This window comes from Bicyclus anynana, chromosome 11 (assembly GCF_947172395.1).
Source record: "Bicyclus anynana chromosome 11, ilBicAnyn1.1, whole genome shotgun sequence".
NCBI lineage: Eukaryota > Metazoa > Arthropoda > Insecta > Lepidoptera > Nymphalidae > Bicyclus > Bicyclus anynana.
This window is the reverse complement of record NC_069093.1, coordinates 15,300,680-15,327,212: the sequence shown is the minus strand read 5'-3', so window position 1 is coordinate 15,327,212 and position 26,533 is coordinate 15,300,680. Positions and strand designations below refer to the sequence as shown.

General features: G+C 37.1%; 1 protein-coding gene across 1 annotated transcript in view; it reads left to right on the top strand.

The window, feature by feature from the left end:
* LOC112043770 (uncharacterized) overlaps nucleotides 1-26,533 on the top strand; it is a 130,560-nt gene that overhangs the window by 72,725 nt on the left and 31,302 nt on the right. The window contains exons 2-3 of the mRNA XM_052884272.1: nucleotides 23,036-23,141; nucleotides 24,180-24,291. Of these exons, the coding sequence (XP_052740232.1) occupies nucleotides 23,036-23,141; nucleotides 24,180-24,291 (218 nt within the window). The remainder of the gene's footprint in view (nucleotides 1-23,035; nucleotides 23,142-24,179; nucleotides 24,292-26,533) is intronic.

The following is a 26,533-nucleotide window of genomic DNA, read 5'->3' as shown; positions in this document are numbered from 1 at the left end:
GTAATCATGTAAGGATCTGATAATGGGATCCTGGAGAAATCGAGAGGAACTATCGAATTTTATAGGGACAACTAGTGGTTTTTTTAATGTTTTCATTAAGTATTTGAAAGCACAACAATTCAATGAAGGTCTGGTGTCAATCTGATGATAGAGACGAAGCACAGATGAGGGAACTCCACATCGATTTACAGCATTTTTTTCACATTCGCTTATTTATTTTTGAAATTGCTACAGTTTTCGTGTGTTCTTCATTTTCTGGGTCGGTATTAAGTTTAAATTTACTTATGTTTAAGGAGGCTCACAAATTGAGTTTACTTGGGGCATCAAATTAGCTCAATCCGACTCTGATTTTCACACTTGAATAAAAAAAGTCTGCTTGGCAGCAGAAATAGGCACTGATCTGAACTCAGCCTAACCTTTCCCTGCGAAGCTTATGTATGTAGGTACTAGAAGCATTCTTTTACCAGATAGATTTGGATGTCTTGCGGTGGAACATTTTCATCCCACGCTGTTCTAAATGAAAGTTTCGATTCACCTACTTTTGAACTTTCAATATACTTAAGATATTCGTGTTGTAAATACATTGAGCGTGTATTGAAATTCTTTATTTAGGTCACATGATGTCGGTACTTTCGTTTATTATATAATACTACAACAAAGCTTTCAACTAAAAAGCTCTGTATTTTTGTGTTATGAAGCATAATTATTCTTTAATCCTTAGAAACAATTTCACTGTAAAAAATAATATAAGACATTCAAGATAAGTAGGTATGTTTTTCAAAGGCAAACCAACAGTTTTCAAATTTCATTTGACTATAGTATATTTTGGGGAGGGGGGCCTAACTTTTTACGATTATTAAATTATTAAAACCTCATTTGCACCGTGTTTTAGAGAAAACCCCGATCACACAAACTCACATATTTGGGTAAGTATGAATAAAAACTAATTCCAGAAGTCGGTTGTCACAAATACCAGTCTGTCCAGTTTTAACAAAAAAAGTCCTCACTTCAGAATTTGATAATAACTGCATTTTTTCTTCATTCTTTACAAGTTACAATCTCACCTGATGGTAAGTGATGATGCAATCTAAGATGGAAACGGGCTAACTTGTTATTAGGAGGATGAAATTGCACATCCCTTTCGGTTTCTACACGACATCGTACCGGAACACTAAATCGCTTGGCGGTACGTCTTTGTCGGTAGGGTGGTAAATAGTCATGGCCAAAACCCACCAGCCAGACCTGGAACAATTAAAAAAATCTCAATCGGCCCAGCTGAGGATCGTACCCAAGACCTCTGTCTTGTAAGTCCACTGCGCCACGTAGGCGGTCAAAATACTTACCATAATACGAGTACGTTTATCCAAGTTGATTCTGCGTTATTCCACTTAACAATGAAACGAAATAACTAATTATTACATTTCATCTTATTTCGAAGCAATAGTTTGAGGGTAGTAATAAAATAAAAGATCTGCTCACTACTGGATATTCCAGTGGAAATAAAATAGAAACATTTCGCTTAACGAAGCCAATCGGGCCGAGTGCCTGCATCGGAATCGCTGTCTTTAATTCTGCAAACCCTCGGTCTTTTCATATTGTTACCAATGAAGTCTGATATAATGAGATAACTCCCTTCACGACTTTACACTATACGATACGATCGACATTACCGAGTGTGGACTATTAGTCGCATGAATTAAATATCATCATTAGTCTGCCTACTTATAATGTAATAGCTGACATCCCGCGATTTCACCCGCGTAGTTCCCGTTCTCGTGAGAATATAGGGATGAAAATATAGCTTATGATAGTCAAGAATAACGGTGCTTTCTACTGATAAAATAATTTTCAAAGTGGGTGCAGTAAATCCAAAGATTACGTCTAAAATAAATTATCGTTAACGAAGAGTATACAGATCGACCATTCTGTTCCAATACCTAACACCTATAATACTTCGCAGGATATTAATTATTCGAGAAAATACTGTGCACCATCCTGAAGCATAAATTATAATTATTAATTTGTCTATAATTACACTGGCAACAATGCCTTTAAGATCCAAGAACCCATACAGGCCGATTCCCGCCGGGAAATTTGAAAAATCCATACATACATAATCATTATTGTAATAAATATGTATGGATGTTTGAGAAACCGGAGTATCAAGCTGTATGAATTTCCTTTTCTTTGGGACGACTTAACTTCGTCAAAATCCCATCCTCCGCCCCTTCAATGCTGTTAAACTTCCTAAAACGAGCTATGTCGCGGAAAAATCTCTAATAAAATGCGGATGATGTTTTCGGAACTAGCCTAGGATTTTCCACAAAAGAGATTTAGTGTCGATATGTATAAATGGATCTAGACAGAGTGAAAGCCTTCGGATTATGGCAGCGTGTTCGTTATTCAATAACTGTGCTCTCGCCTACGGATTTAATGTAACAAATTTTCCGCCTTTTGTTCGGGCTCCTTTGTTTTTATTTATTCATCAGTAGGATTTGGTAATTTGCTTAGTTGGCTCACTCTAGTGACTATACGTTTTCTCTTTGTGGGTGAAATTTCTCTTACATTTTTAAACACAGGCGCAAATAAACTTAATAAATTTTACCCGTATATTTTGACCACCATATTGTATACTAGCTGACGCCGCGCGGTTTTACACGCGTGCTCGTTCTCGTAGGAATACGGGGATAATATATAGCCTATAGCCTTCCTCGATCAATGGGCTATCTAACGCTGAAAGAATTTTTCAAAACGGACCAGTAGTTTCTAAAATTAGCGCGTTCAACCAAACAAACAAACACTGCAGTTTTATAATATTAATATAGTATATAGATCTACTATATCTATAGTACATCTATATACTATATTAATATATATAGTCTGTGTATCTGTCTGTGGCCCGATAGCTCTTATAACTGCTTTGGATGCGGTTTTTTTGTTTCATTAGAAAGCTTTACTAGCGATGGTTCTTAGATAACTAAAATAAAAATATACAGAATTACTTAGTCAATTTTTTCTTTTTACGCTTATTGTTTTCTAAGGAAACTTTTACAATCATTTTCAATACAATATTTTTCAAGTTATATTATAATCGTGACGTCATCACTCTTATTGGTCTACTTTTCCACGCGTATTCTTACTCGTCCCCGTTTCCAACGTTTAACAATATAATCCCCTTGTGGGAGAAGCTTTCGTTAAATCTGGTTTAGAAACGATAAAACGTCAAAGGCATCGAGAGAGAAAATGCTAATGTAAAAAAATAACAAAGACTTTGCACCGTAAAATATAACCATTAACGAATTTTTCTGTTATTTTAATTTCTCTGTATATCCCATCACTATAAAATGTTCTAAAATGATTGATGGGAAACGTATTACTAAAATCAGTAGAAATATTTTTTTAATAACGACACACATTTGTGACAGTGAATTTGGCTCCAATTTTCACATTACTTTTAGTGAACATTACTATAATAATAAAACACTTAATTACACCAAAAACAAAATAACAAAATTTTACAAAAACAAATCAAGTAAAAATAGAAACAATGGTGTAACGGCGGTGAACAATGGTGTACTATTTAATAATTAATTTTTTTTTCAGTTTCCATTTGGTTTGACTCACGTAGTTTCCGTTCCTGAAAGAATACAGGTATAAAATATAGCCTATAGCCTCCGGGGATACTGTAGCTTCCCGTGAATATCTGTATAAACAGTGAAAGAATTTTTCAAAGCAGTTGAGTAGTTTCGGAGCCTATTTAATGCAAACAAACAAACAAATCTTTCCTCCTTATAATATCAGTAAAAATAGAACAATACACTCTTCTTCATCTAGCCAATAAGTGCGTAGTTTGTGTTATGGGTACTAAGATAAAAATACGATAAAATACTAATAAAAATATGTAAATTCCATTAAATATTCAAATATTGAAAGTGGCTAGTGCACAAAACTAAATACTCTAAAAACACGCTTTTACATGCACTAAAAATTACAAATATTAGATTTAAGTCACGTGACTTTTTTTTGTATTCCTGACAGCAAACCCTATCATTTGATATCTATATCACGGGGATGGATTTCAAACAACCAGTCATATTGGATTTGTAATGACGTTTCTTAGCTAGTCATGTATTGTCATCAGAACTCAGAGCGTGTGCAAAATTTCATCCTAATCGACGATCGGAAAGTGGGCCAAATTAAGATTCCAAGATTTTCTTACATACCTATATAGTAACAAGTACGGAAAAGCGGAAAAGCCTCAGAGAATTAGTTTCTTATAACACACATTAAAGATAACCTCTAACTTAGTTTGCTTAGAATTTTACATAACAGTCGATCGTTGTTACAAAAACAAATCAAGTAAAAATAGAAACAATGGTGTAACGGCGGTGAACAATGGTGTACTATTTAATAATTTTTTTTTTTTTCAATTTCCATTTGGTTTGACTCACGTAGTTTCCGTTCCTGAAAGAATACAGGTATAAAATATAGCCTATAGCCTTCGGGGATACTGTAGCTTCCCGTGAATATCTGTATAAACAGTGAAAGAATTTTTCAAAGCGGTTGAGTAGTTTCGGAGCCTATTCAATGCAAACAAACAAACAAATCTTTCCTCCTTATAATATTAATAAAAATAGAACAATACACTCTTCTTCATCTAGCCAATAAGTGCGTAGTTTTTGTTATGGGTACTAAGATAAAATTACGATAAAATACTAATAGAAATACGTAAATTCCATTAAATATTCAAATATTGAAAGTGGCTAGTGCACAATAGTTTAAAAACTAAATACTCTAAAAACACGCTTTTACATGCACTAAAAATTACAAATATTAGATTTAAGTCACGTGACTTTTTTTTGTATTCCTGACAGCAAACCCTATCATTTGATATCTATATCATGGGGGTGGATTTCAAACAAACAGTCCGCCATCTTGGAGAGGCCATCATATTGGATTTGTAATGATGTTTCTTAGCTAGTTATGTATTGTCATCAGAACTCAGAGCGTGTGCAAAATTTCATCCTAATCGAAGACCGAGAATTGGGTCAAACTATGATTCCAAGATTTAATTTTCTTACACAGTTACAAGTGATTGGGAAGGCCGCCATATTGGATTTGTAATGACGTTTCTTAGTTAGTCATGTATTATCATCAAAACTCAGAGCGTGTGCAAAATTTCATTTTAATCGAAGACCGGGAAGTAGGTCAAATTAAGATTCCAAGATTTTCTTACAAACATAGTTACAAGTGAAGCTAATATAAAGCGTGTAAAAACCATTAACGGAAAAGCCTCAGAGAATTAGTTTCTTATAACACACATTAAAGATAACCTCTAACTTAGTTTGCTTAGAATTTTACATACCAGTCGAACGTTGTTTTAACCATATTCTTAGAAACTGAGGGTAATTGTCACGGGACGTTATTTTATCTAAAACAGTAAATAAAAGTTACACTGGAGGGCAAAAAGATCTTTTTCGTTACAACTCTGGGAGGAAGTGTAAAACTTCGCTCGCTTTGCCCTAACTTTGTCCAGCTAAAGTTTTTGGATTAGTGTTTACTTTATTTTTATTTTCCTAGCGTTCCTACATTGATTTAAGACTCACAAAAGCTTCTGGTAAATAAGCTTTTTTAATGGAACTAACTTTAATGCAAATATGAACAAAGTTAGCTCTTGACTACAATCTCATCGTGATGATGCAATCTAAGATTGAAGCGGCGACCCTTCGAAAAGTACCGTTAAAGATCTTATTTTTATGTCAGCCACGGACGATCAAGTAATCTGACATGCCTGCAGCGCTAATACCTTGACGACGGTTAAAACTGATCGTGTTCAGTTTTATTGGCTATCAAGCTGTTAGTGTTGCAGGAATATAAAATTACTTGATCGTCAATGGCTGACTTTAAGGGTCTCTAGCCTCCATAAAATAAGATATATCTACTACTATTACAGGCCCATTCTTGATTAATATTCGTTCTCGCTAAATGTAGCGAACGGATTTTGATAAAATTTAAAACGAGATATAAGAGATTGGAATAGCGAATTATTTACATTTTATTCCAATATTTGTTGATGCAGGAAATGTTGTGTACGAGTGTTTATACTAATATTAAAAAAGGTAAAGTTTGTATGGTAGGGGCTATTCTCTGTAACTAGGTACTGAACCAATTTTCAAAATTGCCATCCCAACTCTACATTGTTATGACATTAATTACTGAACATGAAGTTATTGGATCCAAGTTGGTTACGAAATTTAAGGTATTATCTTCCGCTAAATCACATCCCAACTCTACATTGGCCTTGGCGCGAACGCGAGAAAGCTGCCTGCCCGAGGATCGCTGGTTGCCTCCCTGAGGCGTTTGATAATCTCATGAAATAGTGATTATATTCTTTAAGCTTATGTATATATTATTTAACTTTCAGGCTTCACGAAAAGCGTATTCGATGGTCAAATACAGTCCCTGTAGACAGCAGAAGTGGCTTGTAAATAAATAAGCTCGCGAGCGATACCGACCGAGTGAGGTATATGAGTGAATGATAAACAAGTTCATTTGGTATGCATGTAAATTGAATGATGCAAGTCAAAGCGCCAACGGTTATTCCACTCTACCGCACCTGTGCCAGCCTCACCCACAAACGTGTCTCGTGGAGAAAATATATTGCATACATTTCATGCCAATGTACAGCCAAAGCGGCTGTAAAGTGCTTTTATAACATACTAGCGGACGCCCGCGACTTGGATGGAATCATGGATTTTTCCGGGATAAAAAGTAGCCTATCTGTTAATCCAGGCTATAATATATCTTAATACCAAATTTCAGCTAATTCGGTTCAGTAGTCGAGACGTGAAAGAGTAACAAAGATTCATATCTTCAAAATCATCAGTTTTCGCAAATCTTGAAAAACCATGTATTTTATCGGGATAGCTTATGTGTCAATCCAGAGTAAAATCTATTTCCATTCCAAATTTCAGCCAAATCGCTACAGTAATAGCGGCGTTAAAGAGTAACAAATATCCAAACATCCATACAAACTTTCGCGTTTATAATATTAGTAAGATGTGCTCGTAAAGTATCTGTTATTTCAACAATTTCAATATTGTAATGTATCTCATTACGCAGAATGTGCCGTAATGTAAAGTAAAATGCACATGTGATGTAATGTAATATGAAAGCCTTTATCATCCGTCTAAAAACGAACGGTACTTTTTTAAATCTTAGTAAAGAGGTTCTTATGTCAGAAAAGTGCTCTACATTTTATGAATAAAATTAACTTTGTGAGATAGGTAAAATATAATAAATAAACATTTAATTCTTTCATTTTAATAATTTTGACAATAAATTACAACCATTTATCTGTAACAGAAACACAAAAATATTAATTTACTTTATTAGTAATACTGACTGTTTTTGGTGCATTTGTCTAAAAAAAACGCTCGCACTTCGCTATCAGTGTAAAAATGACAAGCGTGTCAAAATGTCATCAAATGGAAAACAGGCATACATGCAAATAAATTTTTTGTGTGTATTTCAAAAATACATGACCTTCGGGAATTTTTCAAAATTTTCAATTTTATGTCTTCAATTGTATGATTTTCCAAGATTTTGTTCACACAAATCCTGATACAAAACTGATATTTTTGCACAAAACCACTACCTGAATTTCTGACACTCGAAGTGAATTTTACGATATTGCGCTTGTTTTTCAGCAATGCTGTTCTCAGCAAGGAATATTGCCTACATTCATTATTTTGATACACGGAGAGAAAGAAAAACTGGCAAAATAATCCAAAAAATCAGTATAAAATTTAGACAAGGTTAATTAAAATAAATTGTTAAGGCAAAATGATACGCAGGATAGGTTAACAGTGACGCAGGTGAAATTTTTATAAAGGTAATATTTTACGCACCCAGAATGAAAGCGGTCTAAACTAAGCTTAATAATATATTTTTTTTATTTAAATTATCTCTACTAATATTATAAAGCTGAAGAGTTTGTTTGTTTATTTGTTTGTTTGATTGAACGCGCTAATCGCAGGAACTACTACTGGTCTGATTTGAAAAATTCTTTCAGTGTTAGATAGCCCATTTATCGAAGAAGGCGATAGGCTATATATTATCACCGTATTCCTACAGAATCGGGAACCAAGCGGGTGAAACCGCGTGGCATCAGCTAGTGATAAAATAAAATATCGGAAACTGTTCATAATTTAATTCTGAACGATGTTCTTATTACTCGACAGTGTGAGTTTCGATTTGACTTTTGTAACTTTAGCATGTTACCATTTAGAGGCCCTTAGAAATCTTTAATCCAACCCTTACAGTAGTATCGCTGTAAAAATGGAGTAACTTCTCCCGTTTTCCCAACATTTCCCTTCAACGCTCTGCTCCTATTGATCGTTGCGTGATGAAAAGTATACTATAACCTGCCCAGGAGTATAAAGAAGAATTGTGGCAAGTTTCTTTAAAATCCGTCAAGTTGTTTTTGTTTTTATAACGAAAGTACAGAAATACAAACAAAAATTTTACAGATTGCATTTTTTGGCATCAGTATCGATCACTAATCAATCCCTGATAGTTATTTTGGAAATATATTTCATTAGCGTCAGTCTATGTGGCTTAAATAGTAACTATTTGAGCCACATAGACTGAGTACCTAATACTATAAAGACTAGCACTGGATCATGTAGCCATTTGGCATAATGTATGAGAATGACATTTGCTATCGACAGTTCACGTGACCAAACTATCGATCAGACTGTCATTCCCATACAGTTTTTTTTTAGTTTTCGAAGCGTTAGCGTTTGTAGAAAAAGAATCAACGTGGCTACAGGCCCAGCAACAAAATGTACACAAGGAATTAAAATCGACATTGTATACAAATGTTGTTTGAAACTATTTAAGCTCACGTCAAACAATATTAATTATACGTACAAGCCGTCCGTTGTCGGACACAGTAATATAAATACTTTTTGATCGATATTTCTATTGTTTTCTGCTTCTTTTGTTTTTTTATTTGCCTTTAAATACGGGGTAATTAGTGGTTGGGCTTATTGATCATTGTGTGCTACAGGTGAACTCTTTCTTGTTTTCACCATGTGCTACTTTGACGTCTTCCCTGGCACAACCAAAGTTATGACTCACGGTAGCATTCGGTCAAGCAGTGGGTCGTTGCGGTCACCAAGAACCGAATGCTACCTTTAGATTCGCATCTCGGTCAATTTCAGATTTTAGCACACTTTCCTAAAAAAAACGGAAAAAAAGAAAAAGATTAACAGACAGGCTGATCGCGATAAGCAGACTAAAACAAAAAAATAATAATTCACATGATTTTTTTAAGGAGCACTAAACAAATCCCGAGACCGCATCGCGCGACCGTGATTTGTTTAGTACTTCATATAAATTCATACTAAGCAGTGGGCTGTACGACCCTGTCGCGGTCGTAAATCGCAGTCGCTGGTCGCGGTCGCCTAGAACCGAAAGCTACCTTTAATAATATTTTAAAATACTTAGGTTCAATATTCCTTTTTAATTAATCGTTTTTAGCGTGGGTACGACTATATTCCAATAAACAAAGATCAAACCCACGACTCAGTGTTGAATCTCGCTCCATAACTGTATAGCTTAAGAGGTGAATAACCTACTAAGAACCTACTTCGTTGGAAATCGGTTAAAAAAATATGGCACACAATGTAAAAACAATACATACACGGCTATTATTGAATCATTCCGCATTTCCGCATTCGGAACGGAATACAATTTACAAGAGGAATAGGGAACAAAACAAATAACTTTGAAAAAGCAATTATTGTGTCTGCCAGCCGCAAGCTTCGACTGTGTAATTAATATTATGGAATACAACGGTTTACAAACAGACAGAATGTACGACGATATAATCGTCGTTTTCAGTATAATTAATGTCCCATTAGAACAAGCTCCGTCTATTTTAGGTTTTAGAACACATACAATTCATTAAATATTCAAAAAAACAAACAGTGCTAGTTACTATATTCCCATTAAAGTGTGAGTAACATCGTTAACAAATGTTTTAAATAGTTTTGTGTGTTATAAGTTACTTTTTCAGAGTTTTTATTGGCAAATCAAACAGATGACCTGCTTGACTTATTTACTATTTTGGTCTTTATTAAAATAAACCAACCTATTAAAATAAACAATAATCAATTAACAAAATGTCATTTACTGAACTCTTCGCCGCTGCTATGTATGTTACACCAAAATACCATTGTACCAACCAAATGGTATTTTTTGAATTCATGAGATAAAGGGGTGACAGATAGACAGAGGGACGGATGGATGGACAGCGGATACTGTAATTTTAGAAATGGGTGCATAGCAAATTAGCTATTGTAATAATTATCGTCTATTGTAAAGTACGAGTATATTAAGTAAGTCACACCATCAACCCATATTCGGCTCACTGCTGAGCTCGCGTCTCCTTTCAAAATGAGAGGGGTTAGGCCAATAGTCCACCACGCTAGCCCAATGCGGATTGGCAGACTTCATACACGCAGAGAATCAAGAAAATTGTCTAGTATGCAGGTTTCCTCACGATGTTTTCCTTCACCGTTTTGAGACACGTGATATATACAACTGAAAAGTGTGAGGTGCATGCACCGGACCGGATTCAAACTCACACTCTCTGGAATCGGAGGCAGAGGTCATATCCACTGGGCTATCACGATACAGTACACAGCACTAATTTTCACACGTCAACGCTTTTAGCATTTTCAGCTAAACTAACTGCCAAGCTTCCAAACGGCTTAGTGCCGAGCGAAACCGCGACAGAATTTAGTGTTCTAAGCTCACTATCAAACAAATCGGTAAGTACATACATCGATATAAAATTTAATTATACAAGCGCCGATATAAGTTTCGTACGTTATCGGAACGTGCTTAAAACTTCATTTAGCGCAGCGCTGTTTGCGTTTCTCTTTAGTTAGCGAGCGATTCGATCAGAGTTTGGGAGAACGAACGAGTGGCTCCGTGTAGTTGAGTTATGCAGATGAACCGTTTCATTTTGAGGGATTTGTTGTATGAAAATGTTAAGCATGTGAGAATAGAATAGAATATCTTTATTTGTCCACACACAAGTAATAAAATAAACAAACAGAACATACAAATATCTGGTCGTGGACAAAAAAGGTATCCACCTCAGCACGATGCCACAGCGAGCTGTGGCGCTGGTTTTCAGGTGAAACCTTGTGTGTTCACGAACGTGTCTACGTGACGTGTCTTAACTTGAAACTTAGAATAATAATAATAATAATAATAATTTATTTATTCATTAGAAAGCAGGTTTACAAAGACAGCTTATGATATAATTGAGACTGTTCGCGCTCGCGCTCTGTGTTGGTTTCATTCAAAATTCTCCGTCTAACTGACATTACATGTATTATGGGTCTGTGAAGTTGTGAAGTATTAATCTGTGCCCGCACGATTCGGTCTTGTCACTTCGGTGCACGCGTCGTAATTCATTGTCAAATTTTTTCACCAAAATGTCTGCCTTTACTTACCAAAAAATGTAAAGAAATTATTACAACTGCTTCAAAAATCGAAGTTGCTTTTTATTAATCAACGCTGCCATTCATCCACAAAGTCATTAACAAAGACCCTGATACTTTCTACCAATAATGATTTGGTGTATGAAAAATTTAAATAGAATACCACCTATACCTAATCCTAATTTTTATTCAAACAAAAAAAGAAAACGTAATAGCTTACACAATTTGACATTTTATGATTCTGTGACCAATACAAATCTAATTCAAAATTACTGTGACTGATGAAATAAAATAATAATAAAGCCAAATGTATACTTTCAAAATCATTAACATAAGTTAAATTTAGTTTTGTACGTGATTACAAATTATATGATTTATACTAAGTAAAATAAAATAATGAAACAAAAAAGAACAGCTAGTCTTTATTTGCCAACACTTGTTTTTAATGCTTCCCTAGCCAAGTGGCTCGTCGATTCTATTCCGACGATCGTTAATGCTTCGAGAACTAAATAAGATGTATGGGAATGACATTTGCTATTTTTACGACCAATTATTATCATCATTGTTTGACGTGACGTTTCTAAAGTGCTTGAGAATTGAGCCTAATTAAAAAAAAAATATAATTGCAATTTGAATTCAGGTCAAAAAGTCAGGAGGAGACATTTTGCTGCCTAGCAAAAAATAGCTATCTCAATTTACTCCTAGCACAGAGAGACATTTAGATTTTTTTTGTTTTTGTTACACCAACTTAACGCACTAGGGCGTACTAGCTGGTTTACAGCTATTTCTGTTTCGTAAACTGTAAGAATTCTAAACTATGTCTTGGAACTTGACTGAAGTCATACATCACAACTAACGTATCTGTGATATTGTCTTGGGTTTAGCGGAAATTTTCCGGAATTGTGATCGATGTTGTGTGACAACCCATTACATTTCCCGTATATCTGTTAGTTTAATCATGTTACTAGAGAAATCTATATCATGTAAACATGTAATTTGTCAGAATGCCTCATTAGTTCAGTAATTAGCCTGTTATTAAATTAGGCTTCAGGTCACAATTTCCTAGGTTCCATCTTGAGTCGATCTATGAAGATTTCTTATTGCAAGAAAATTTTCAATAAAAATTCTCAGCCCGGTGTTGGGAAGTTGGTGATGATAAAAGAAAGAAAAGAAAGAAGGAAATATCTTTATGTTAAGTAATGCCAAATATTCACATTCATCATTATCAAACCATCTTCGACTCACTGCTGAGCACAGGTCTCCTCTCTCTCTCCTATTATACCTTGTAATCCAAATCCCCAACCAACCAACAAATCAACGAGATTTTAAACAGATACAGCTAAATCAAATACAGCAACTAATTTTATCAATACAAAGCCATGCCGTAATACATTTAGCCAAATCACCCACAAATCAATACAGCACTCAAATAAATACGTTACATTGAGCAATTAATAAACAAATTACGAGTTTAATGGCGACCGTTGTATATATAAGGGTACATCCACACTAAGCGTTTTAGTTCTATTTTATTTATAACTAGCGGACGCCTGCGACTTCGTCCGCCCTTAGACCTCTTTAATCCAGACATTACAGTAGTATCGCTGTAAAATGGAGTAACTTCTCCCGTTTTCCCAACATTTCCCTTCACTGCTCTGCTCCTATTGAACGTAACGTGATGAAAAGTATACTATAACCTGCCTAGGAGTATGTAGAATAATCGTACCAAGTTTCGTTAAAATCCGTCGAGTAGTTTTTGTTTCTATAACGAACATACAGACAGACAGACAGACAAAAATTTTACTGATTGCATTTTTATTTTTGGCATCAGTATCGATCACTAATCACCCCCTGATAGTTATTTTGGAAATATATTTCATATACAGAATTGACCTCTCTACAAATTTATTATATGTATAGAAGGTGTTATAGATGGCCATAATATTAAAAAAACCGTATAAGATTTTTTTGGACTTCTTTGACAGGCTGCGTTTCCTTCGTATCTTTAACTTTATAAACTGTACTAGCGGATGCCCTCGACTTCATCCGCGTGGAATTTAGTTTTTCACAAATCCCTCGGGAACCATGGATATTTTCGGTTTGAAAAGTAAAGCCTGTGTGTTAATACAGAGTAAAATCTATTTCCATTCCAAATTTCAGCCAAATCGGTTCAGTAGTTGCGGCGTTAAAGAGTAACAAACATCCAAACAAACATCGATACAAACTTTTGCGTTTTTAATATTATTAGGATTTAACACACATTAACTTACCATAGGACATTAAAATTGGTGAATCCGTTTCAAAGATTAGTCTGGACAAACAGACAGACAAAAATTTAAAAAGTTAGTAGTAGTTAGTAGTAGTTAGTATTTAAAATTTAAAAAAAAAAAGTTTGTTTATGTTTTTGTATCGTATACGATGTTACGAAACAATACAGACAGTTCGGAACGACAAACTATGGATTTAATTATTATTTTTATTAATTGAAAAAAAATATATGGAACTTAAGCTAACTTATGTAGATTTAATTGATTAAAAATGAAATATACGGTCGAATTGAGAAATCTCCTCCTTTTTTCAAGTCGGTTAAAAAGTAATTATTTAGTTTTATTACAAAAACGACAACGTAGTGATTTATTATTTAAATGATATACCCACAGATTTTATACCATAGATACGTCACTAGCACGTAGAAACTGAGGCGGTCAAAAGTGGCTAATTGTCTTAATTTCATTTAGTCACATTGTAAACGACTAAAGTTATTTAAACAAATGCCTAAATAATGCCTACAATGTCGAGTTGTGTCATCAAGAAGTTTGAAAACTATAAATACCTACATAAATATAATTATAATAAAAGTAAACACTTTGTGCTTGTGTGGACTCAGTGGCGTAGCTAAATTTGAATCAATTAGCGGTGATTTGGTAGGTACGTAACATATCTAATAGTGGAAAATCTTTGGGTAGACCGAAATACATAATGCAGGTTGCTGGCAGGACCAACAAGGCGTCAAATTTTAAAATAAATATATTTTGGATATCAATAAAATTTAATCGTAACTATATTTTATGTTTAACGAGCCGTTTATTTCGTTGTTTATTGCTATTGATTTAATTGTGTATTCGTTATTTAATAGCGTAATTTATTGTGACAATTATTAATAGTTAATCAGATTACAACAATCGCTATACGATAAATTATTATTTATTCATTACACATACTTTATTTTCACGCCATACATATTTTATTACATTACATTTATTAAAATAATACAATGTATTATGATAATGCCTCGCTAATCTAATTTAGACAACTGCTTTAATATGAATTATAAATTCCTTGGTTAGAGTCCTAAGTGAAACGAATAAATCATTGAGTTTTTCTTACAAAAAAATATCTATCTATACTTATAATGAATCTGTAGAGAGGTCAATTCTGTATATGAAATATATTTCCAAAATAACTATCAGGGTGGGATTAGTGATCGATACTGATGCCAAAAATGCAATCAGTAAAATTTTTGTCTGTCTGCATGTTCGTTATAGAAACAAAAACTACTCGACGGATTTTAACGAAACTTGGTACAATTATTCTTCATACTCCTGGACCGGTTATGGTATACTTTTCATCACGCTACGATCAATAGGTGCAGAGCAGTGAAGGAAAATTTTGGGAAAACGGGAGAAGTTACTCCATTTTTAAAGCGATACTACTGTAAGGACTGGATTATAGAGGTCTGAGGGCGGACGAAGTCGCGGGCGTCCGCTAGTAGATAATTTCTATTTACAACAAACTTGTGTACTATGCACTTTTACAAAATATGTAATATACTACTACGTACTCTTCTATAGATTATATTTATTGAAAATCTCTTCCTAAATGTAGAGTTAGGTAGTTAACGTTGAGAACTATTTTTCACCAAATTGAAATTCCACACCAAACAAGCAGCCGAAAGGATGAAAAATGAATATCTGCTACGGTATTATAAACGACGGCCAAGTGCGAGACGAGCACTTTGAAAAGGTTCCGTACAGGAACTCCTCAAGGAGACCGTGTATTTTATCGTGGATTTGATTTTTCTTGGACTTTATTTATTGTTACATCCTTTTATTCCACGGCAAAGATTTCGAAAAAAAAAGAGAAATGTAATATAAAATACGTAATAAAAACATTGAAATTTTGGTTAAGTAAATAAATGCCATGACAATATGAATCATAAGCTCAAAGGCGTCGCGTCGAAATAAATAATTTATTTCTTACAATTAGTGTTTTATGAAAACCTACCTTTTTATATTAATTTGCCATATATTTACAGTCTGACTAATATAACCGTTACCCGCTAATTAGTAAGAGAAACTGTGTTAAGACTTGGGTCTGGGTGGGGTCAACGGGCGGGTCTCGGACCCATTACCTCTCGAGGTGAGTACAAACTTTAAAGAAGTTTTGTACCAATAAAAGTATATATTAATGCAACATCAATTAAACATTAAGTGCGATTAAACAACTTTAACATGAAAATGAAAATCAGCGCTGTGCACTATGCACAGCATAAGGCTTTGTTTGAGGTCAGTTGCCATGTTACTAGGTAGGCGAGTAATAATTATTAGTTTCTTTTTTTTGTTTCATTTTTGTATTATAGCTTAAGCACAATAATTAAAATAGAATTGATTTTATGTATGCCTAGTTATATGTATGGTAATAAAGATTATTTATTATTATTATTATTAACATGTCGATATAAATTTTACAATTCGTTTCTCAGAATATCTTGCGGAACCCTAAAAACTGAATTCATTTCATCCACCACACAGGGCCGTATGTAAATTCAGTGATGTAAGTCAAAACAGAGAGCTCGTTTTCACTTTGATGAAATTTTACCTGTGTTACAGTTTCGAAGCGCCCACTTCCCTTCCCTCGCCATTTTTCCATCATTTTATTGAGGTTTGTCAATCTTCTCGTTTTGTATGAGCTTTCTGAAAAACTGTCTATTAGCTGCGCTTAAAGTAAGCTTTTGTTTTACCTTTTGAATGTAGTTTTCTATTCAAAGTATAGCGGGATTTACGTTTTTATAAAAAATATTAATTTCACGTGGTTTATTTTTATGTTGCGTTTTGTACTTTCAAAAAAACAAAAACTTGCAGGCTAATTCACTATCTTTGACGTATGACGTATGGTTGACATATACGAAACTGAGATTCTATGTAATAAATGTCATCCGGTGCTTACTGTAATCACACAGTAGGTGAATGACATTTTGTCAATTGATTTGATGTTTATTTTAATAAGTTTAATAGGATAACAAAGAACAAAAAAGTGAATAAGCCAGCTAATGTTAGTTGACAAACTATTGCCTTTAACAGTTATATTATAGCAACTGTGCAAACATACACTTCAGCGGCTTTATTATGTATCTCAGTGTACCATTCAAACAATGAGTCACTACAACGATTTTCGTCGTATTTTCGTTTTTGTGATCATTTAATATAGTTAATAATAATAATAATAAAAGCCGTGTGGCAATATAGTTAATATAGTTAATAATAATAATAATAATAAAAGCCGTGTGGCACCGGCAGAGCAGAATGTTGCCACCCCTACCTATCCCGAGGGTGTCGTAAGAGGCGACTAAGGGTCATCGGAGAACCAACTAACATCTTCTGGTTCTCCGCAGAGCTAGCTGGCTCGTAAAATACTAGCCTCCTCGGGGACATGAGTGGACCCCGAGTGATGTAATCACCACTCACCCCTCCCCCTAAATACTTATGATGATGGATAATAATGATGCGCGTATAGGGCCGCTACCTGGGGGTCGCCAGGGCGCGTCTGGGGCTGGCGCTGGACGTGGCAGCATGCGAGCCGCCAGCCAAACTCGTCGACCGGCACTACCACCTGTCCGGTCGGCACATCCATCATCTCCACCAGAGGGCTTGGCTCTGACAGGATCCATTAGGGCCCAATCTTCAGAGCCCGCCGCTGGTGGCGTACGGCGCATGAAATGGACATGCGACATGAACAAAAATGTCATGCGCGCGTACTACAGGGCTACAGGGGGAGAAACCGGACGGACTGGCTACCGAGCAGCAATGTACCGCGAGTTCTTGCTGCTTGAGCCGCACTTAACTGTCACGGAACAGAACCTAGCAGATCGAGCTCGGTTTATTCAGCGTTCTAACATCTTCAACGCGACCGAGCTCGAACGATTACGACGTGAGGCTGTTCCCGAAGTGCCAACCTCTTCTGCAGAGCAAATCGTCTCACCGGCGGCGCCTGTCCGCGAAGAGACTGAACCTATGTCCCAAGATTTGCATGCAGAGGAGGAGGACACTGAGGGAACCGTCTCCCTTGATTTAGAGTGGATGAGAAGGATCCTAGAAGAGACGATTGCTGAAATCCGTAATGCTCCTCTAGAGAATCGTCCGCGGCTCTCCCGTATTGCGCTAAATATAGCGACGCGGGATGTCATTGAGGCTGTCAACAAAATGCTGCCCCAACATCTGGCGGGCAGCACTGGTCTGGATGATACGGCTTCTATCCTTTTCGGGGCAGCCCTAACCGTCCACCGTTTCATTGGTATCAAAACCAAGGAACCTGGACGCCCGGGGCGTTCTGTTAATAACATCAGAGCAGAACCAGCCTGGAAGAGAAGGATAGAACGCCGTATCACCCTTGCCAGAGGCCTCATTGGCAGACTGCTATGCTTCAGGTTGGGCAATAGAAGGCCAAGGATTGTGCGCTCCGTCAGAATAGCCTTTAACGGGCTCGGGGTTAGGCTGGATCAGCCGGACATAACCCTAAAACTGACGGAGCGCATCGACGACCTGAAGCAGAAAATCGCTGCATGGGGGAACCGCATACGACGATACTCGGAAAGAGTTGAGCGATTTCAGCAAAATCGTCTTTTCTCGAGTGATCAGAAAAGGTTCTACAACAGATTGGAGTGTCCTGCAGTCTGTTCTACCTCTTCACAGCCGAATCCGGCTGACCTTATCGCTTTTTGGCGAAACATATGGTCAAGAGAGGTAGAGCACGATGAGGGTCCTTGGATTTCGGCGATAGAGGAGACATGTGCCGCAATCAGGCCGATGAACCCAGTCGCCATCTCTACGGAGGATGTAGTTGGTGCAGTAAGGCGGGCCGCGAACTGGAAAAGTCCGGGGCCCGACGGACTGCATCACTACTGGCTGAAGGCGTTCTCGACTTGCCATGTCACCTTGGCTCGCCAATTCCAAGAGGCTCTCGAGCAAGGGACACTCCCGAACCTTTTCACCACCGGGATCACTCATTTAGCTCCAAAGACCACCGACACCGTAGATCCCTCAAAATACCGCCCCATCACGTGTCTTACTACCATCTATAAGACACTGACATCCGTTCTGAGCTCTAAGATAACTCGTCATGTAGACGATAATAACATCATGTCTGGAGCTCAGAACGGATGTCGGGGTGGTAGTCGTGGTACCAAGGAGCTCCTTCTCATCGACTCCGTCGCGGGCCAATTGGTCAAGCGCAACCGCCGGAATTTTGCCGCAGCCTGGATTGACTATAAAAAGGCATTCGACTCGGTGCCTCATTCGTGGCTCTTGAGGGTCCTTGAGCTGTACAAAACCGATTGTACAGTTCAAGACTTCCTCCGGTCATGTATGGGGCAATGGAGCACGATCCTTTGTCTCCATGGCGAGCGGTTGGCGGCTGCCGATGACCGGATTAGGATACGCCGGGGTATCTTCCAGGGTGACTGTCTGAGTCCACTATGGTTTTGCTTGGCCTTGAATCCTCTCAGTACATTACTAGAGGGTTCGGGGACAGGCTTTCAGTTTCGGAGAGGAGGGACAAAAGTGCCTCACCTTCTCTACATGGACGACCTCAAACTGCTAGCGCCCAATGCTACCCGACTGCAGGAATTACTGAATCTCACCACGGGATACAGTAATTCCATCAGAATGGAGCTGGGACTAGACAAGTGTGCGGTCTTGCATGTGGAGAGGGGTCAGGTCACTTACACGGTCGGGATCAATCCTGACCTGCTTAACATCAAGACCCTTTCTGAAACTGAATCTTACCGGTATCTGGGCATGTCACAATCTATAGGGGTGCAAGAGGCGGACATGAAACAGTCAGTTTGCGAGGGTTTTTATCGACGTCTGACAAAGATCTGTAAAAGTTATTTGTCGGGCGCCAATAAGATTCGAGCTTATAACGGCTGGGTCATGCCTGTTCTCATGTACACCTTTGGCGTGCTCAGATGGACTCAGACCGAATTAGACGTCCTGGATAGAAGGGTCCGCACGACTATGACTCTCTATCGTATGCATCACCCAAAATCGTCTGTCATGAGATTGTATGTCCCCCGAAAGTGTGGTGGTCGAGGCCTACTTAGCGCCAAGACCATGCACAATCGGGAGATATGCAGCCTCAGGACCTACTTCGAGACGAAAAGGGAGTCCCCGATGCATACAGAAGTCATAGCATGTGATAAAGGACTCACCCCGCTATCCTTGGCCAACAGCGAATGGCAAAAACCAGTGGTACAGAGCATCTCTGACCGGGAGACCGTATGGAAGGGGAAGGAGCTGCACGGACGCTTTTTTAAGGCTCTTCATGAGCCCCATGTCAGTAAAAAAGCGTCTGTGCAGTGGCTGCGCTTCGGTGACCTCTTTGGGGAAACCGAAGGGTTTGTTTTTGCGATACAAGATCAGGTGGTAAAGACGCGGAACTACCGAAAGTACATTCTGAAGGATGGCACTCACGACATCTGTCGAGCCTGTCGCCATCCCGGCGAGTCACTCAGACATGTCCTTTCGGGTTGTTCAGCTCTTGCCAACACTGAGTATCTGCACAGACACAACCAAGCAGCCAAAATCCTTCACCAAGAGCTTGCTCTGACGTACGGTCTCCTGGACCAGAGGTTGCCTTATTACAAGTACACACCGGTGCCAGTGCTTGAACGCGACGGAGTCCGGCTCTATTGGGATCGGTCCATTATCACGGACAGGACTATTCTTGCGAATAAGCCTGACATCGTGGTGTTGGACCGGGCACAGTCGAGGGTGTTTTTAGTGGACATCACAATTCCATATGACGAGAACCTTGTGAGAGCTGAGACAGAGAAAAAACGTAAATATCTAAATCTGGCTCACGAGGTTACCGCCATGTGGCATGTGGAGTCCACTGAAATCATCCCCATCGTTATATCTGCCAACGGTTTGATCCCAGTCAGCCTCGCTCACCATCTGAGGCGGCTGGGGTTCCGTGGCAGTTCGCTCGCAGGCAAGATGCAAAAAGCGGTCTTGCTGGACTCGGCTAGGATAGTCCGCCGGTTTCTCCACCTGTCGCCCTGACCCCCGGCCGTTTGGTCTCCCTGCCGGGGTGAATCCTCCGCCCGGTGCATATATGTATTTATGTAATATATATTTAAGTTTATTTATTTTGTGTATTTAAGTAAGTTTATTTATTTTCCCTTTGGCTTTTATATATATTTATTTTGTACTGGGCGTGAGAGTTTAATTCATTTGAATAATAATAATAAAGCCTTTTATTTCCTATAAAACTTAACCTAATTACAAAATATTATATATTTTCTTAATTCTATGTTAGTAATATTTAGTTAATTTGTTACATTTTTACAATTGTATTAATTATAGGAATCCCTTGGTAGGGTATAGGCCTCCTCCAATTTCTTCCATTTCTCTCTTTCCCTCGCTATTGTCATCCAGCTTTTCCCGGCTGTCGCAATTATATCGTCCGCCCACCGCTTCTGTGGTCTGCCCACGTTTCTTTTTCCTTGTGGACCAATCCATTTTGTGGTCTTAATAGTCCAGCGTTGGTCTGAGCACCTCGCTACATGGCCGGCCCAGCTCCATTTTAGTTTCAGAGCTTGATGTAAAGCATCTGTCAGTTTTGTCTTCTTTCTTATTTCTTGGCTTCTTGTCTTTTGAATTTTGAATTTGTTCTTTGTTGTTGTTCTTCTTGTCTTTTGAATTTTAATATAGTTATTTCTACGAAATTACCTTGACTACACCATTTTACATCAATTGGTAATGCTTTTTGTTTTAATAATCGTCTAAAATGAATATTTCAACAAAATAACGTAAATATCAGTTTTTCGTTAAAATAACGTTACTACCTGCTACTACCACTACTAGACTAGTGTTACTTTACGTAAAATATCGATTATTGTGTCTTTACGTTAGAAACACAAAGTTAGATGATTGCAAAAATGAAAATACGATGAAAAACGATGTAGTGACTGATTACTTAAAATGGTACACCGAGTTACATAATAACCATTCAGATCGGGATTTAAGTTATCTCATTTCTTTCTTAAATTCTTTCGAAGTTTTATTATAATTTAGAAAGTAATCGATTTCAGCGCAAACATTAACTGACAGACTGACTAGACAGACGAGATGAAACGCTATAGAACAACTATTTGCACAGTTTTCTTATAGACTTTCGATGAAACAATGGAAAACTTTTACAATAAAACCCCAGACGACTGAACTTGGACCCAAGTTTGAATAACTAGCAAGAGTAACTCACTTCGTTCTTTGCCTACGAGTATTTATGCTCAGGATTAAAAAAAAATTGTTTATTAGGTATATTATAATACTAAATAATTTACTTATTGGTGAAACCCCGATTATTATATTTTTGGCTGGTGGGAGGCTTCGGCCGTGGCTAGTTACCACCCTACCGGCAAAGACGTACCGCCAAGCGATTTAGCGTTCCGGTACGATGCCGTGTAGAAACCGAAAGGGGTGTGGATTTACATCCTTCTCCTAACAAGTTAGCCCGCTTCCATCTTAGACTGCATCATCACTTAGCATCAGGTGAGATTGTAGTCAAGGGCTAACTTGTAAAGAATAAAAAAAAAAAAAAAAAAAAATTATGTTTATTATTATATTATGTTATACTATTCTATAATGTTGTTTCTTCAACTATTAGCATCACAGAACAAAGAAAACGCTTAAGCTGATGCTATTAATTCTGTGACACTATCACAGAATTAATAGCATCAGCTTAAGCGTTTTCTTTGTTCTGTGATGCTAATAGTTAAAGAAACAACATAATAGAATAGTTGACATAAGTAAATTCATAGTTGACGTCAGTAAATTCATTTTTGACCTCCGTGGTGCATTGGTATGCGCGATGGATTCACAAGATGGAGGTCCTGGGATCGATGCTCGGCTGGGATTATTGAGGTTTTCTTAATTGGTTCAGGACTGTCTGGTGGGAGGATTCCGTTTTGGCTAGTTACCACCCTACTACCAGCAAAGACGTACCGCTAAGCGATTCAGCGTTCTGATACGATGTCGTGTAATAGTTACTACTCCTAACAAGTTAGCCCGCTTTCATCTTGGATTGCATCATCACTTACCACCATACCAGATGATATTTTAGTCAAAGGCTCCTTTTGTTTTATTTGTGTAAAATAAAACAAAAGGATTTCATTGTACCAAAACGCAGCTATATAGCTTATCGATGGAATTAAGCTCTATCTTTTCTTGTTTCAGATTCAAAAAGAGACCACTGCAATAAAACTGTAGAAATATACGAAGATGTGTCATCTCCGCCGGTGACACCTGAAAACTTTGGCCGACCGCTAACTTGTACATATAGGTAAGTTAGAACCTCTCTCTCTATAGTCGTTCCTTCATTACTGAAGATCGTGGTCCTGGTAAGATCCCAGCCTCCTGCGGGTCCACGCCTTCCATCGGCTTCTATTGGTTGCCATAAGTTAGAATAGAATTGAATATATTTAAGTAATAAAAGAAACAAACAGAATATACAAAAATCTATATGGTCGTGGACAAAAAAGGTATCCTTACCTTAGCACGATGCCGCAGCGAGCTGTGGCGCTGGTTTTCAGGTTGACCCCTTGACAGCAGCATTATAGGTCCAAACCAAGCTAACATTTTACTCCACTTCTATCTAGTCACCGGCACCAGTTCCAGGCTTCCTCCTTAAATTGTAAATTGATTGAGAGACAGCATACGTCCGGTCGTCATTTATATTATAAAGAGGAAATATTTTAATGTTTATTTATTTGTTTGTATGCATTAAATAGGCTCTGAAACTACTTATTGAACCAATTTGAAACATTCTTTCAATGTTAGGAAGCTATCCCCGGGTACTATAGGCTATAGTTTATTCCTATATTCCTACGGAAACGGGAACCCTATCTGCTAGTAATGTATAAATCAGATGTTAATTCTATAGAGCAACTAGCCTATTCACTGATTTAATCTTTATTGACAACCAAATAAAATAAACTTCAAATCAAATGAGAAATGTAATCTTCCTACTGTGTGACTCACGAAAGGTTGTCAGTAAGCACCGGATGACGTTTGTTACATTCAATCTCAATTTCGTATGTGTCAACGTCAAAGTTAATGAATTAGTCTGCAGGACCGTCGTCGGCTTAACACGCTCTCCGAAGTACAGAGAAGTATCAACACCAACATTCACAGACTTCACAGCATTCACAGGCTACTCTAATACTACAGGCTACTACAGGCTATTTTATATTATATTCCTCGACCTTGAACTCAACCCCAGGACTGAAAAACGCCTTAATACGCCTATTACATTTGCCGCTGCCAAACCTTACCTAAACGTACAGCTGTAAACGTCAAATAACCCGTTCTTCTTTTACAGGTTTAGAGCCTTCAGGGGGTCTCCAAAAGACTGGATCCTCAGGATACGATTCAAGAAATTTAAAGTCGGCACACTCATAAATGGGACCACCTGCCATAAGGGATATATGCAGGTAAGCAAACATATAATGCACACATCATACAATTTTATCTAATATTATAAATGCGAAGGTGAGTTTGTTTGTTTATACTTTCACGGCCCTGATGTTAAAAATTCTTACACTTACGGAAAGTTACATCATCACATAGGCTATATTACCGGTGTTTCCACGAGCACGGGAACTACGCGGTTGAAACGTCGGGTCGTCCGCTAGCAGAATTACTTACGTACCTGCATAATACGTTACTGTGTAGTTACGATCGATTTAAGCAATCACTGTGTAACTGTCACTAGATTAAGAAAAACAACTTGAGGAAACCCTGATACCTGAGAATTTTCCATAATACCTAATATCAAAGTGTATCAATCCGCTCAAAGTCAGTACCTTATTTTTAATTTAACCCTAATTCCCCTTTCCCTACAATTGATTAAAAAGGCTGGGGTTTAGTGCGACACTCCAACCAATGGAAATCAAACTTATGACCTATCAATATTAAATCTAGATATCAAACCCATGATGTCGGGCCTTGCAGGTGTATCAAACACATACGGACATTTCAAAAGTTCTAATAAACGTTTCACTGTTGAAATTAATTATGTAATACCTATTAGTCTTCAATAAAAAGTCGACTAAATTGGTGCACAAGAAAAACGACGTCTAAGCAAAGAGGTCAATAGCTACAATCCGATCAACTCGTTAGGGGCGCAAAATCGATAGAACGGGAGTAAGGAAAACGCGGACCTCCCCGGAAACGAATAAAAACCAATGAACAAGACGAACTTCTGGACTAGGAGGGTTCCGTGAATCTTAATAATTAAGACGCTTTTTACTACCATACCACATTTTTTTTGTTGTACATAGTTTAAATAAAGATAATAATAATAATAATAATAATATACTTAAACAATACACATCACTATCTAGCCCCAAAGTAAGCATACAGAGTAGCTTGTGTTATGGGTGCTAAGATAGTTGATATTATAATATTAATATACAAATATATACTACATATAAATACTTATATAATGTATAAATACACACAGACACTGGAAAACACTCATGCTCATCACACAAATATTTTCCAGTTGTGGGAATCGAACCCACGGCCGTGGATGCAGAAAGCAGGGTCACTACCCACTGCGCCACGCGGCCTTCTTTTATTAAAGATTTTTTATAAAGGTTGTCCCTGTATATTCGAAGGCAATAATCGCAGGACTGTTATTTTTACAAAATTTCTCTACTAATAGTAGAGAAATTTTGTTAGAAAAAATTAAAAATAAATTATGTATATAGTATATTTATAGTATATTTTATAGTATATATATACATAAATAGAAAAAGTTGTGAGAAACTGTTATTTTTACAAAATTTCTCTACTAATAGTAGAGAAATTTTGTAAAAACAGTCCTGCGATTATTGCCTTCGAATATACAGGGACAACCTTTGCGGCGCTGCCGTGGATCGCTCAAACAGGGTGTGTTTATACTAAATACTGCTGAAATAATACGTAACAACTAAATAAATAATTAGATTTGTATGAGCGTTATAACATAATATTATTATTACTAGCGGACGCCCGCGACTTCGTCCGCGTAAAATTTAGTTTTAGTTAAACCGTAGATTAAAATTAGAATGCGTGCGATTACGTTCACTTAAATACCTAAGTACGTCTAGAAGCTATTAATATAATATGATTTTTCAACTAATTACGTTATTTTTATACAAACATCCTGATAAACTTTATTTTTAATATACGAATCAGAATTGACTTAATTCGTAAAACGTCCATAGTTGTACGGTACCCTAAAAATTGCTGCAAATGCGGATTTTTCTTTCTCAATTTTTCAAACAGAGTCGTGGAAAGACGTCGAGTGTCATTCAACTTGTTTCGATTAATGATGTCTTTGCAGTATGAACGGGAGTTCTCTTTGTGAATTTTAACATCGCATCGATGTGTTTTGCTTTTGGTTGTTTAACAAGGTGCTTGACATTTCCGCCGCTTTGTGACACGATCGACCATTTATCTTTGACACCTGAAACGTATGTGTTATTTAAGAGCCTGAGATGACCAACTTGTGTGTTTTATTAAAGCTGTCTCCATACAAAATCGGGCCCAAAATATTCAAACGATACAAAGCTGAAAATTTGTTATAAATTAGAACATAAAATGAAATCTCATGAAGCCAATTTTCAGAAAAATCTACATTGGCTAAATCAGCTAAATTACTTGAAAAAGGTGCATTTGCGCAACTTG